This window comes from Carica papaya, chromosome 9, assembly GCF_054855325.1.
Source record: "Carica papaya isolate Zhongbai chromosome 9, ASM5485532v1, whole genome shotgun sequence".
In the NCBI taxonomy this organism is placed as follows: domain Eukaryota; kingdom Viridiplantae; phylum Streptophyta; class Magnoliopsida; order Brassicales; family Caricaceae; genus Carica; species Carica papaya.
Window position 1 is genome coordinate 3661221 of NC_142317.1, and position 14527 is coordinate 3675747.

Genomic DNA, 14527 nt, shown 5'->3' on the forward strand with positions numbered 1-14527 from the left:
ACACCTAAAATTATTAAATTCATTATTATTCGAATTAAAGTTGAGTTTACCAAAATCTATATCAGATATGATATATTTATATTTATGTTATTAACCGTTATAGACTCATCTATATATAATGCACAATTTGTCGAAACAATACTTAAATATTATTAAATTTGTTATTGTTCGAATTAAGTTTAAATTTATCAAAATCTATATCAGATATGATATATTTATATTTATGTTATTAACCGTTATAGACTCATGTATATGTAATGCACAATTTGTCGAAACAATACTTAAATATTATTAAATTCGTTCTTGTTCGAATTAAGTTTAAATTTGTCAAAATCTATATCAGATATGATATATTTAGATTTATATTACTAACCATCATAAGCTCTTTCACATGCAAATTTGTTAAAACAACACTTAATATCATAGAAGTCAACTATATTTATTTATTTTCTAAAATTAATTTTTTAGTAACAATTATTATTGGATGTAATAGACAATGATCATAATGTATTATCAATAAATTAATTGAAATCAACAATTGTACGATATAATACTATTTAAACCATAAATATCATATATTAAACTATAAATTTCACTTCCTTTTTTTGTCTTGGTATGCCCTCACATATATCGGTTTATTGATGATGATTATTATAATTATTATTGCTATTACTATTATTATAAAAATAATTGCTTGAGCATAATGATCACTTGTTCTGACTTCTGAATTTGATTTTTTTTTTTTAAGAAAAACTCCCAAATAAATAAATAAATAAAATTCAATTATTTTTAGGTATGAAGATGTGACTATTTATATAATTAATCAATAAATTCCTCTTAAAATTAAGCCTCACACCCACTTAAATTATGAAAAATCCATTTCCTGGAAGCATCATGCTTTTTTGATACCTCTCGTATAATTCTTAACATTTTATATTAATTTAATAATTGATTTATATGGTATAATACTTTATTATAAAATATTAAATAATTATTGTGAGACACCATACACTGTACCTCCAAGACGTAATGGAACTCCCAAATTATATATGTAACATACCTCTAAAACCTTTTCCTTATAGTTTCATATTATGTGTATTTACATATTATACTAAAATCATTTTTTCATATAGATAAATAAAATTACAAGGTTTTTAAAATTGGATCGTATTTTTCAATTCAATATTTGAATTGGATCTGATTGATATATTGATATATATAAAAATAATATATATATATATATATATATATAAAGGTGGTGGAGTCGTTGGTGATGGCTCCAGTGACATCGAGGATATGTACATACATACATACATACATATATATACACACACGTTTCTGAAAGCTGCGTTGCATGCAGACAGACGGAGATGGGCTGCGTTGCATGCAGACAGACGGAGATGGGCTGCGTTGGAAACGGACGTCGGCGACGCGGAGGGTCGCGCTGGCTGGTTGTGTTTGACTTTGACTGTAAATAAAAACAGAGCAGTTGACTTTTGCCCCCTAAATCCTCTCTCTGTCATAAAACATGTCTGGCCTAAGTCCACCACAACAAAATGTTAATACATAATTTACCTTCCTAAAATTATGGATAAACTTCAAATTTTCAAAAAAAAATTTATTAAAAATATTTTGATTTTTTTGGTCAAACTCTTAGAGATGTTAGTTAAAATTATTATATCGGTAATTATATATAGTAAAAAAAAAATAACATATTTATTAAATAGACAAATTTATTACTTTGACTAACATTTAAATTAAGGTGTAATCCCAAAAAATTACGACCTAACCTAAAAAATCAAAAGCTTAATCCTCTCTTACAATTATTACTTTCTTCTCGCCTACATGATTATGCCATTCCTTGTGATATTAAAATAAAGTGCAGAAAAGCTTAATTACTATTTTAAAATAATAATAATAATATACAAATTTAAATAATTACATGCTTATCTTATTTTTTTTAAAAACATTAATTATTGAATTGGTTGATTAATTATGAAGCTAAATTGATAACCGGCACAAGGATATATATAGTTTGATTATCATGCGCCCAAACAAGGATTTTAATTATCATTTGACACTGTCATCACGATGGAGACGTGTATCAAGCTATCCCCGTCAATAACAGTCTACAAACTGCTGGCATTACTTGGACACACACACCTCTTTTTCTGGAGCGTTAGTCTAACGCCGTTATTAATTAATAAAATAAATGACGCCATTACCTTGGAAATTTCGTTTTCCGTGATTTTTTTTTTTTAAATAGTTTTATAAAGACTAATAATTTAAAGCACTAATTATTGATTTGAAGAAAATAATTATAAATTATGATATTTTCTTTCAGGGGTTAGAACATGAAGAATCATAATGTAAATATTTTATATTTGATTATATTTATTTAATTAAGATAATCATAACATTAAAAAATTTAATATAATCTTTTTACATTTATTAAAAAAAAAACACGATTACCAAAAAGTTATGACTTTTCTTTTCTTATATTGATTACATTACCAAAAAGAAAATGCTTTATTTGGGAATACCAAATATATAAATATGCCAAATTTCATAATCTTTTTCCAAATAAATATATTTAGTCATATATCTAAATACGTGCGTGTCTTATGGACCATTTTTATTAGATTAGGACGATTTAATTTTAAGCTATACTTGGATATTTTACAATGTTATAATTAATTCAATGCATTTTAAATTTTGCTCTTTTGGGTACTATTTAAAATAATTAGTTCAAATTACTAAGAATAAAAAATGTTCAACGGATTGAAATTTTTATATTTTTTAAATACATATCTCATTTATCATATTTTATAATTAAAATATTTAACAACAAAAAATAATTAATAAAATTGTAATATCTTAATAACAACCGTAATAATTAAATAGATATTTAGATGAATGATTAAAAAACAGATAGATTAATAGTTTAACAAAATAAGATAGTTTAAAATAATATTTAATTATAATTAATTTATTAAATATAAAATTAAATTTTATTAATATAAATATTATTTGGAATTTTATTTGCATAAAATTAGTTTTATTTGATTTTAATGAATAAAAAACGAGTTACATTATTTATTAAGTTATAACTTAAATTTTTTTAATTTTTATTAAAAACATATATTTAAAATTTTAAAAATTATTTTTATTAAATATATAATTTATATTTTTTATTAAATATTAAATAATTTAATTTTTGGTGTGACAAAATACTGCAACTTGAAATAACCAGAAGTTTGATATGAACCGTTTTATTAAAAAGAAAAAAGGGAGAAGCCATATTTTTTAAAATAGAAAAAGGAAAAAGAAAAACGGAAAAAATAAGAAACATGATGCTTGTTCAGTCGCGTTATATCACGCGATCATCTCTCTGTCTCTCTTCGTCTCAGCTCCGCGGGCATCGGACAATACGCTGAAAAAAGGTTGAAGAGAGAGAGAGGGAGAGAAAGAGGGAAAATACCGCGGAGAATCAGAGAGAAGCGGGCAAATGCATAAATTGGTTGGCCGTGAATTAGTGACTGCTGTGTGATGGGTGGAAGTGGAACTCTCGTGGACGGTGTTCGTCGCTTGTTTCAACGTCTGTCTTCCACCAATCCTTCAAATAATCACAACAATAGGAATAACCCGTCGTCGTCTTCTTCTTCTTCTTCTTCTTCTTCCTCTTCTTTTTCGACTGCTTGTGTTAATAGCCACCACAACAGCAACAATAATAGTATTAACCATAATAATAATAATCACGATAATGTTAATTGTGGCCACGTATCTGTGAGCGAATTGCGGGCACAATTGACTACTATTTACGACAGGCAACAGGAGGAAGAAGCAAGAGAAGAGGAGCTCAACCTCGTTGACGACTTTGATTTGTCTGGCTTGAAGTGCATTCGAGTCCCAAAACGCAGTTACTTCCTTGGTGTCTCCATGGATCCTCACAAGAAGGTTTTCTCTCTCTCTCTCTCTCTCTCTCTCTTGTTCGTTTATATTCATTTTGAGATCTATGTATATTTTGGGTTTGGCTCAGATCCCTTCTTGTTTTTCTTTTTCTTTTTATTAAGTGGAGGGTTTTAATCTGATTTGATTGTTTTTTCTTGTTTGTTTCCTTGTTTTGTTTTTTATTGTGAAAAATTGGATGGGGGTTAGTTTGACGTAAGTACTATTTGGTTTCATTTGAAGTTCTAATTTCGTGTTTCTTCTTCTTTCTATTCAATGAGTTTGAACAAATGAAGATCGTTCTTGTTAGAGTAAAAATCAAATCAAGATGGGTTGGGGGGCGGGTGTATGTGGTTGATTCTGTTTGATTGGTCAGAAAGTACAGGAAAGTAAGAAATGCTGGGACTTTTTCTTTCTGTTTATTGATTATTATCGTTGTGTTTTATTAGAGCTGTAAAGCTAGAAAGTTTTCCCGGGCAAGCCTGTTTTGCATTAATATATGGCTAAATATTTGCTGGAAACAAAGATTCTGGTCGGAAAGAGTCTCTGACTCCGACTATTACTATTCTCATTCAGGTTTTTAAGTCTTACAAAGTGCAAATGGTTATACTCTAATTATTTTGATGTTTAATTTCTTTGGATTTTTTATTGCTCGGAAAATCATGTACTGATTGTCTTTGGTTTCACCTTAGCTGCTCTGTTGGCTTAATCCTCGCTTAGTTGCACTCATGTGTATGGAGTAACTGAAATATAGCGATTGCAATGCCGTGTTCCTGGGAGAATCAGACCATTGAATTGCCTTCTCTCTAGCTCCTCTAATGGCAGATTCTGTTACTGGTTAATTTTTCCTGTATCAGAAAAAAATCTGTAGTCCATACAGAAGGACTCCCAGAATTGACGGTGGTTATTCACCCTGCACACAATATTTCTTATGGCCTTATGCATCTTTCCTCCCTCTCTCTTACTTAGGTTCTTTATATACCTTTCTTTTTCTGTGTTTCTTTTAGCTTTTTTGGCTAATTAGGCAGATGTATTGATGGAGTACATCAGAACAACAAGGTGTAAATTCTTATTAAGTTTCAAAACTATTGTCCACTTTTTACATTGATGTGTTTTTTGTTCTAATCTCTATTGGGCTGGTGGAAACATTTTTCTATCCAATTCTTTTGTGGTGTTTCTTTTGGCTTGAAATACAAAGAAAAATTCATTTGTGTGCAATTTACAAGGAGATTCTTGTATGAAAAGAATGACAATCATCTTTGCTTGTCTTGTTTGATCTGTGAAAATTTTCTTTGGAGATAAAAGGCTTTTGGCTGTCACTAGTACAGTTGGCATTTATGTTAAATAACAGGACATAAGAATTTCATATATGATACTCACTTGTCTTTCCCAATGCCTACAGTTCTATATGGTTGTGTGTTGTTTCATTAATTGTGTGACATGTTGAAACATTTCATTCCTTTTGGTCCTTATCTATTTTTTTATCTCTAGGGTGCAATAGAGACAGATTTCTTTACAGAGTATGGAGAAGCAAGCCGATACCAGATTCAAGAAGTCATTGGGAAGGGAAGTTATGGTGTTGTGGGTTCTGCAATTGATAGACACACTGGAGAAAGGGTTGCCATAAAGAAAATCAATGATGTTTTTGAGCACGTTTCTGACGCGACACGAATTCTGAGAGAAATTAAGCTGCTTCGGCTGCTTCGTCATCCAGATATTGTAGAAATTAAACATATTATGCTTCCTCCCTCACGCAGAGAATTCAAAGATATTTATGTTGTTTTTGAGTTGATGGAATCTGACCTTCACCAAGTAATTAAGGCAAATGATGATCTTACTCCAGAACACTATCAATTTTTCTTATACCAGCTTCTCCGTGGTCTGAAGTACATACATACAGGTTGGTGCTTTTCAATATTCTTACATTTTGTTACTTTATAAACTATCAATTGATTTCTGAATTTTCTTGCAGCAAATGTATTTCACCGAGATTTAAAGCCAAAAAACATTCTTGCTAATGCTGATTGCAAATTGAAGATATGTGATTTTGGGCTTGCTCGAGTATCTTTCAATGATGCGCCATCAGCCATTTTCTGGACTGTATGTTCTCCTTTAACATAAATCATAAATTTTCTGTTGTTTGCTTAAAATTTTTTACTTTAAAAAATGTTTTAAGTGTATCATATATAAATATATTATGTTCAAGTTACAAGAACTGATCCTACTTTTACTACTTTCTAACAGTTTACTCGTTTTATTTATGAAGGACTATGTTGCTACTCGATGGTATCGTGCACCTGAACTCTGTGGTTCTTTTTTCTCCAAAGTATGCTTACTTTTGCCTCTGATTACTTGATCTTTTTTTCCATTGTTGCTAGTGGTTTTCTTGGTGAAAGTAATATATCTGTTTGTTCCTAGTTCCTGGTGGTCTTTTATTTTTTATTTATTTACTTCTATGCAGTTTCCCCATTTTTTTCTTGGAGCATTCCTGGTATCGATCTGTGCACCTTGTTTTGAAATGTGTTCCAAGAAATTCTTAAATACAGTTGAACTTTATGTTGTTCTGATAGTTTACCGCATATTTAACAACTTGCATGAGGATCTCTTAGATGTTATTAACATTTACCTTCTTTTGGCACAGTTATTGTTTGTGCTGTGAGTTGCTAAAAGTATTTAGAGATGACTTTGGTAAAAGTAACTTTAAGGTGGAAATAATATAATGTTTGATGAATCTTACTCAAAAAGTGCTTCCAATATAAAATATGATATTATGTTTCTTGGTTATGTTATAAAATTGATAATAAATGTTGAAATGATAAAAGAATTGCAATCGTAAAAATAAATATTAAAATTGTTTAAATCTTAAATTTTTTTTCTTAAAATATCTCTTTGTAATTTACATTATCTTAAAATATTTTTTCATTTGTTTTATTTATTTTGTTCAGTGTAAATTTTACTTTAAACCATTGTTATTTAATTCTAAAACAGAGTGTGTTTAGATAATTTATAATAAATATAAGTTATTGGTTATAAATTATTATATTTCTTGTTAAAAATATTAAATTAATAAATTAGTAAAATGTGGCGTTAATCTACTCATTAAAATACCTCTTACAGCACAAGCCATATGTCAAAAGCATCCATTTTCAGCTTTTGATTTTACCTTTATTAAGATCTAAAGACAGATTATGTTTTATCTAAAAGCACCTATGGTTTTGAGTATTTGGTGACTTCTGCTTTTTAACAATAAAAAGCAAAAGCAAAAGCAAAAATCCAGTCAAATAGGCACTTAGAAGTGACACAACATTAGGTATCATTTCTTACGCATATGTTACATGATGCAAGAACAGGCTTCGAGGTCCTGGTTGTATTTCAGCTACTTTGTATTGAATTGCTGGTAGCTTCCTCTCAAGTTTGAAGCGTATGCACTCTGTATTCTCTATAGGGCATGCTGTTAACTTATTATTTTATGGAGATAGTTTGGCCAATTTATTGTTTCATCTTTGAATTTTGGTTTACTCTAAACTCTATTTTCTCTCTGTTATCTTCCACCATGCCTTATTGGGCCTGCTGAATATAATAAATAGTTATCCATATCGAGATCTAACCAGATTATAACAGATTGTTCCTAGTTTATGCTTTTTAGCAATCCTCCTCTCTTGCAGTGTTTTGATTTCTATTTTTGTGTCTTTATTGTTGCTAGTATTTTTGTTCTCAGCTAAATCCTTTGTGATTACTGTTTGGAATTTCATTTCTTTGGTCTGTATTTCATTTCTTTTAGCACTGAACTCTGTTTTCTAGACTTGCAAATAGTAAATTCACTAGCTCTGATATTTTATTCTTTATGTTGGCAGTACACACCTGCAATTGATATATGGAGCATAGGATGTATATTTGCAGAAATGCTTACAGGAAAACCATTGTTTCCTGGGAAAAATGTGGTGCACCAATTAGATCTCATGACTGATATACTTGGCACTCCTTCAGCTGAATCAATTGCAAGGGTTGGTTATCTATGTTTATCATTTCCGTTATCAATTTATTTATAATTCATGTGGTTTTGAATCCTTCTTTACCTACTGTTTTTGATTATCCTCTCTTTTTCATAAGTTGAACTGATACATGTTCTGCTTGGACATTAAATTTTTCTCTGTTCTTGATATGTCCTTTTTTTGGGGGGAGGGGTTAATTAATTCTCCATACTTAGCTTTTAGAAAGTTTGCCTTCTAATGATTAATTAATCTTTGATTGATAGATTCGGAATGAAAAGGCAAGGAGGTATCTTAGTAGCATGCGGAAAAAGCAGCCTATACCATTTTCACAAAAGTTCCCGGATGCAGATCCATTGGCTCTCTGCCTGCTTGAACGTTTGCTTGCGTTTGATCCTAAAGATCGTCCAACAGCTGAAGATGTAGGATGCAGTAAATGTGAAATTTGTTATTGTTAAATATTTTTTTTGAATGATTGTTATTGTTATATTTCATGGTACATACAGATTCTATTCAAAAAGTGACCAAAAGAGAGGGGTTCTGAAGCATAATAATATGAAGTAGACAGGATATCTGAAAATGGTTGGATTTAACTATATTGATGCTCAAGTCCTCCAATATAATTAATAACATTTAAGGGCATTGTGTCAAGCATATTGGGTGTTCATGCACACAAACAGCTAGTTGGAATGAAAAAAGTCTGCATCCAAGTCAGTTTATCTGTGATGCTTTCTAATATCTCTTATTCTTGCAGGCATTGGCTGATCCTTACTTTCATGGGTTGTCTAATGTGGATCGTGAACCATCCACTCAACCTATTTCAAAACTTGAGTTTGAGTTTGAGAGGAGAAAGTTGGCAAAAGATGATGTTAGAGAGTTGATCTATCGTGAGGTATGGCATTTAGACATGGTACTTTGATATCCTTTAATTTTACCCTTTATCATTACAATAAAGTTTAATGGGCATCTGGTTTTAAATGAACAGATATTAGAATATCATCCCCAGATGTTACAGGAGTATCTTCGTGGTGGAGAACAGACTAGTTTCATGTACCCAAGGTTAGGCACTTCTTTTTTCATTGATAAAAAAGGTCAGACAGTTAATTCATAGTCTGAGTTGAATTTTATTTTGTGACTGAGTGCTGTACTCTCCGCGTATTATATTGCCTCTATTGTCATAGTTGTTTAATTCCACTACATATTGGGTGTTGGGTGAATGTATATTGCAGATGTTCATTTTCTGTCCTTCGCTGCCGTCCCAATTTTTACTAGTTGGAATCATATAGGAAAGTGTTAAATCGTTTCGTGAGTCTTGCTTCCAAGTGAAAAAACTTTATATATTTACTTCACTTCTTGGGTCCTCTGTACTGCTTGACTTGATGCCTTGGCTTTTATTTATTTTTAATCATATCAGTTTGGTTTTGGTTTACTATTAAAACTTCCTGAAAATATTAAGATAAGAACAGAAAAGTGACAACAGATGTTTGATCTATGTTTCTTGGTATAGTTATTTGTTTGGTAACCCAACATTATACTTTGTCATTGCAGTGGTGTTGATCGATTTAAGAGACAATTTGCACATCTTGAGGAGCATCATGGTAAAGGTGAAAGAAGTACCCCACTTCAAAGACAGCATGCCTCATTGCCTAGGTATGTACTGGACGAGAGTTTGTGAATGTGTTAATATTATATGCCATCTGAAGCCACAAAATAGTGCCACTTGGTTCAACTTTGTTCATCTTCCTGTATGTTTTATGTGCCATCATCATGACTTCTGATTACTGGATAGTACCAAGAGCTAATTAAATAAGTTTTTTAATGCTTTATTGCACAATAAATATGGCTACATGTTTGAGATACTGCTTCCACGTGGATGATATCTTAAGTTTGTTTCTTCAGAGAAAGGGTTTGTGTCCCTAAGGATGAGAGTGCTGATGAAACTGAGAGAAGAACCGCAGCTTCAGTTGCTTCAACACTCCAAAGTCCTAAAAAGTCACAACACTCTGATGGTTCAGAGAATGCAAACATGGGAGAAAATGGACCTAGCAAGCCAAACTACAGCGCCCGCAGCCTTCTGAAAAGTGCTAGCATTAGTGCCTCCAAATGTGTTGTTGTGAAACCAAGGAAGGATTCGGAGGTAAATCTCAGTTCTCATAATATAAGTTCTCTACTCCTCCATATAAAGTTAGGTTTAAGGATATGACCTATGCCCAATAATTACTATTTCAGAACATTAAAATAAAAAGAAATTGACAAAGTAGTTCTATGCATCTACTGATGATTTCACCTGTACTTGAGCTGTCGAGTCCAACAACAAAAAACTATTAAAATCTTGTATTCCTCAAGTCTCTTTAGAAAAATTAAACAAATTGTGGGATTCAGCTTTTTGATTTCCATGACTTGTAGAGATTTTTCTCATGGTGTCTTAGACTCATTCTTTTAAAGTAATTCTCAAGACTGTCATTATGAATCTAATTGGATATCTTGATTCTTCCCAAACAATGGATGCTGTTTATGTGGAGCAATCCCTTAGGACATCAACTAGAAAACAATTTAAACTGATAATCAAGAAACAAAATAGAAAAATAATGAACAAGTTCGTTGTTTAGAAATGCCTGGGTGTGAATTATATTGTTTGCAAGAGGAATTGGTTGTTTATTTATAAAATGAGATAGCATAAATAGACCCAGATCTTGCTAACATGACATTTATCTTCTTCCGCAGCAAGAGGAATCAATCACTGAGGTTAGTGATGAGACGGTCAACGGGTTATCTCAAAAGGTTGCAGCTCTTCACTCGTGAGTTCGTGTCTTTTCCCTGTTGTAGAAGGAGTCAAGAGAGTGGGTTTAATTTCTCTGATCAATTTGCCATGAAAAATTGATAGAGGGTGCTCGGAAACAATCTACTGCTAACACTGCGATTGCTTGTTGCGGGAACCTTTTGTTGTTGATATTGTCACAGATACCATGTGTTGTAGTACTCCCCAAGTGCAGCGAAGAGAGGCTCTCTATTTATGTAACTGCATTTATATTTCAAAGTGACAGTGCACCGTGTTCCATTCTGTAACTTGAAAGGATAGGAGAAAAAATTTGATTTGAAAAAAGAAAATTTCTCGTACTATTTGCCTTGTGGCATGTACAGCTTCTTGTGATTTGCAGCAAAGAAGTGCCCATCTATTAGGTAAATGATTGTGTAGAATAATATTTTATTTGCTAAAATTCATGATCCAACACTGTCGTTCCCGTAAACTATTGTGTAACTGTTTGTGACCTCTTAATTGCTTGTTAAAGTAAAACTTTAAATAGACCAATAAGATGTAGGATAACTAGATCTTTACCCCAGTGGGGTGTATATATTTTAATTATTAGAATATATATATATATATATTAATTTTAATTATATAAAATATTTTAAATTAAAGGATTAATAAAATAAAAAATAAGACATATATTTTCAAAAATAATAAATAATATATTTTTAAATTTTATTTTATAACAATTTATATTCAGTTAAAAATATATAAAAAAATAATATAAATAATAACTTGATTGATGTATGTAAATTTCACATTGCTTGTAACCATTTCAGATAACGAGAATACTACTGTTGGACGGCGGTTTGAGAGGTCCCGAAGCTAAATTCTGGAATTATCAACAATTTTGAGATTAATAATTCGTATTTTTAAATATTATAATGAAATATTTTATAGTCTTATATTGTACGTAATTTATATAAATTTTTAAGGAATGTAAACGCTGCTAATGCATTTTATATAAATAATATTTTGATATTCGTGTAAAACGTGCTTTTGGTTATATCCTATGAGAAGGGGTTGTGACCAAAAAAAGTTTATTCGAAAATATTTAGAAGTTTAGGTTTCATTTGGGCACAGAAATATTTCTAAGAGCTGATTCAAGGATTTATTATATAATTAGCCACGAGTCAAATTAATATCAAAAGATAAACAGTAAGGGGTGAAGCTAGTTGAAATGGGCAGAGTTAACCGAAGCAAGTTTGTCTGTTTGTTTGTTTATATATATATATATATCAGAGTAACTAATAAAAATATGAAATCCACATCTATGGATGGTAAGAATTTTTTATCAATCACCATTCTACTTTATCCATTTTAATTTAATTTCTTTTGTAATATTTAAATAAATAATTAAAATTTCAATAAATAATATAAGAGCATGGTTTGACCTAAAAAATTAAACGTGCAAAAATAAATGAACATCTATAACACGAAAAAGATTTAGTCAAGTATCAAGATATTTTATCATTAATTAATTAAAAATATATCTAATCGTATAGAATAGTTATAAATGTTCAAAGAATATACATAAATCATTAGACTAAAAATATAATTAATCTATATTCAAATTTGTTTCTATTAACTTTTCAATATAAACCTAAACCTAAATGAGGTGGTCATATTTGTAAGATCTAATAAGAGCTTGTTTAGTTATTTGGACATACTAATACTTTTGTTTCTCTTGTTAAAGGGTAAAACTCCAATAAAACCAGCATTAATGTTGGATGAAGCTTTTTTGCCTTTCTTTGATTTTCTTGTCCCTTGCAATATTTCCTGTTGCAGGAAACCTTCATCACATGGGGACACTTCCTCACCGCACCATTAAAGCTCTATCACACAGATAAGTACGTAATTTCTTATCTATTTTAACCTTTAAAATGATATTGTGTACGTATAAAATTAGTTTATCTATGTCAACTGATTCTCCAGTTATCAACAAAACTAACTCCTCTTTCACTTAATATTTTTTTCTACTCACATAATAATTCATAATATAAATTTATTCATCAGTAATTAGTTATATTTTTAAACAATCAAATATTTAAATAGTTTAAAACTATTGAAGTAAATGATAACAATGAATATATCATATAGATTGCGGTTTAAAGATATTAATGTGTTATAAACAGCATTAAAGATTATTGAGATTTCAAATAAAATGAAAAAGATAATACACGCAACAACTTATTAACTTTTCAAAATAAATATTTGTAACATGAACAAGTCATTTTTGATGGATCGACTAAGGTCTCTCACTCTCTCTTTCTACCGAGAGGATAGAGGTTTGAAGGTTACAACCCATCTCCAGAGGTTATAAAAAGAACAAATATTTGTAATGTAAATATATTATTTGTAGTAATATACACCACATTTTAGATGATTTTTTTGATTGTATCTTTTTCACTACTTAAACAAAGTCTTGATGAACTTTTAAATCATGAAATTAGATTTCATATTTAATGACATGTTTATAACTGATTTTGCAAAACCAAGATATCAGATCTTCTGTATCTGTAAATTAATTTTTAACTTTTGAAAAATAACTGAGTTCATAATAAAGTAATTGACCTAACATTATATTACTATAATATTTAGTTCTTTTCTTTTCATGTTTTTCCCTATAATTTTAAAGCTGACTATTATAAATATTCAAATTGAACATGATAAGGAAAGAATCACAGAAGAACGATATGTTAATTAATTAAAAATGTAACGACCCAGGAAATCCAAAAGAAAATAGATAGTAATTTAAGTGCGGAAGCAAAATAAAAGATTAAGATTTACATTCATTATACAATAACTCAAAAAATACTAAACAGCATTACAAAATTCATTCTTTAAAAGAAATACAACAAATAAGGAAACAAATGGAAAATAGAAAATATCTAGCATCTATTCGCAATCTTCTTACGGATCGGGCTCTAGAACCTATTCCTCTTGATCTGAAATGGTTAAATAAAGGATGAGCTACACTAACCCAGTAAGGATATCACACTATATCACTGACACAGAAGTAAATGTTGGTATAAAATCGAAAACCACTAATGGAGTACTAAATTTAAACCAATACATTTATTATTAAAAATAAAATCATTTACCGTTCACTTACCATAGTGAAATTTATGAAACAACCTGTAAGAACAATAATATCATACATACCAATATTTCATGTATAATCAGCCATCATTATAAATCCATATCCATTATCAATAAACCTAAGAATAACTACCACTCTTTTCACCAACTTACTGGTATCCATAGGGGTTCATAGGGATGCCCCTGCTACACGTGAACCCTTTCATTTATTATTCTCAATTATGGGTCGTCCCCATACTCCGTCCAATATGAGCGTCAATTTACCAAATCTCAATACCCCGTCCGGTATGAGGGTGAAGCGGGCTGTCCCCATACCCCATCTGGTATGGGACCAAATTATCAAGTCTCCATACCCCATCCGGTATGAGACAACGTTCACGGTAGGGTTTTCTATGTACCCGGTCCGTCCATCATCTCCCAGGATATCTAATATGACTGTCTTTTCATCTAATTATTTAATCACACAATTTCTTTATCGTTTAAACGTTATTTTTTTCGATTAAGCAGAAACACATAAAATAAACCATGCATGCGTTCAAAGTCATAAAATGAATAAATAAGATACCATCATGCAGATAAACTGTAAAAAAAATAATAACAGCAATAGATAATTTTTGGTTCCTGCTCCATTAGCAACCTGTAATTAATTATGCATGTTTACTAAAATTGCACAAAATAT

At 30.3% G+C, this 14527-nt stretch overlaps 1 protein-coding gene across 1 annotated transcript; it reads left to right on the forward strand.

Moving 5' to 3' along the window:
- The first annotated feature begins 3344 nt into the window (after positions 1 to 3344).
- Positions 3345 to 11185, forward strand: LOC110823385 (mitogen-activated protein kinase 9-like). The gene is made up of 11 exons (XM_088211924.1): positions 3345 to 3957; positions 5440 to 5848; positions 5921 to 6048; positions 6215 to 6274; positions 7803 to 7952; positions 8204 to 8359; positions 8692 to 8829; positions 8923 to 8996; positions 9486 to 9587; positions 9837 to 10074; positions 10662 to 11185. The coding sequence occupies exons 1-11, from the start codon at positions 3550 to 3552 to the stop codon at positions 10737 to 10739; spliced, it is 1941 nt and encodes a 646-aa protein (XP_088068050.1). The 5' UTR covers positions 3345 to 3549; the 3' UTR covers positions 10740 to 11185.
- The last annotated feature ends 3342 nt before the right edge of the window (positions 11186 to 14527 follow it).

Bases quoted from the DNA above. Each gene is read 5' to 3' on its own strand.
- LOC110823385 (XM_088211924.1), top strand. From the start codon at position 3,550: ATGGGTGGAAGTGGAACTCTCGTGGACGGTGTTCGTCGCTTGTTTCAA. The intron at 6,275-7,802 runs GTATGCTTACTT...TTATGTTGGCAG, and splicing joins GTGGTTCTTTTTTCTCCAAA to TACACACCTGCAATTGATAT. The intron at 7,953-8,203 runs GTTGGTTATCTA...TTTGATTGATAG, and splicing joins CAGCTGAATCAATTGCAAGG to ATTCGGAATGAAAAGGCAAG.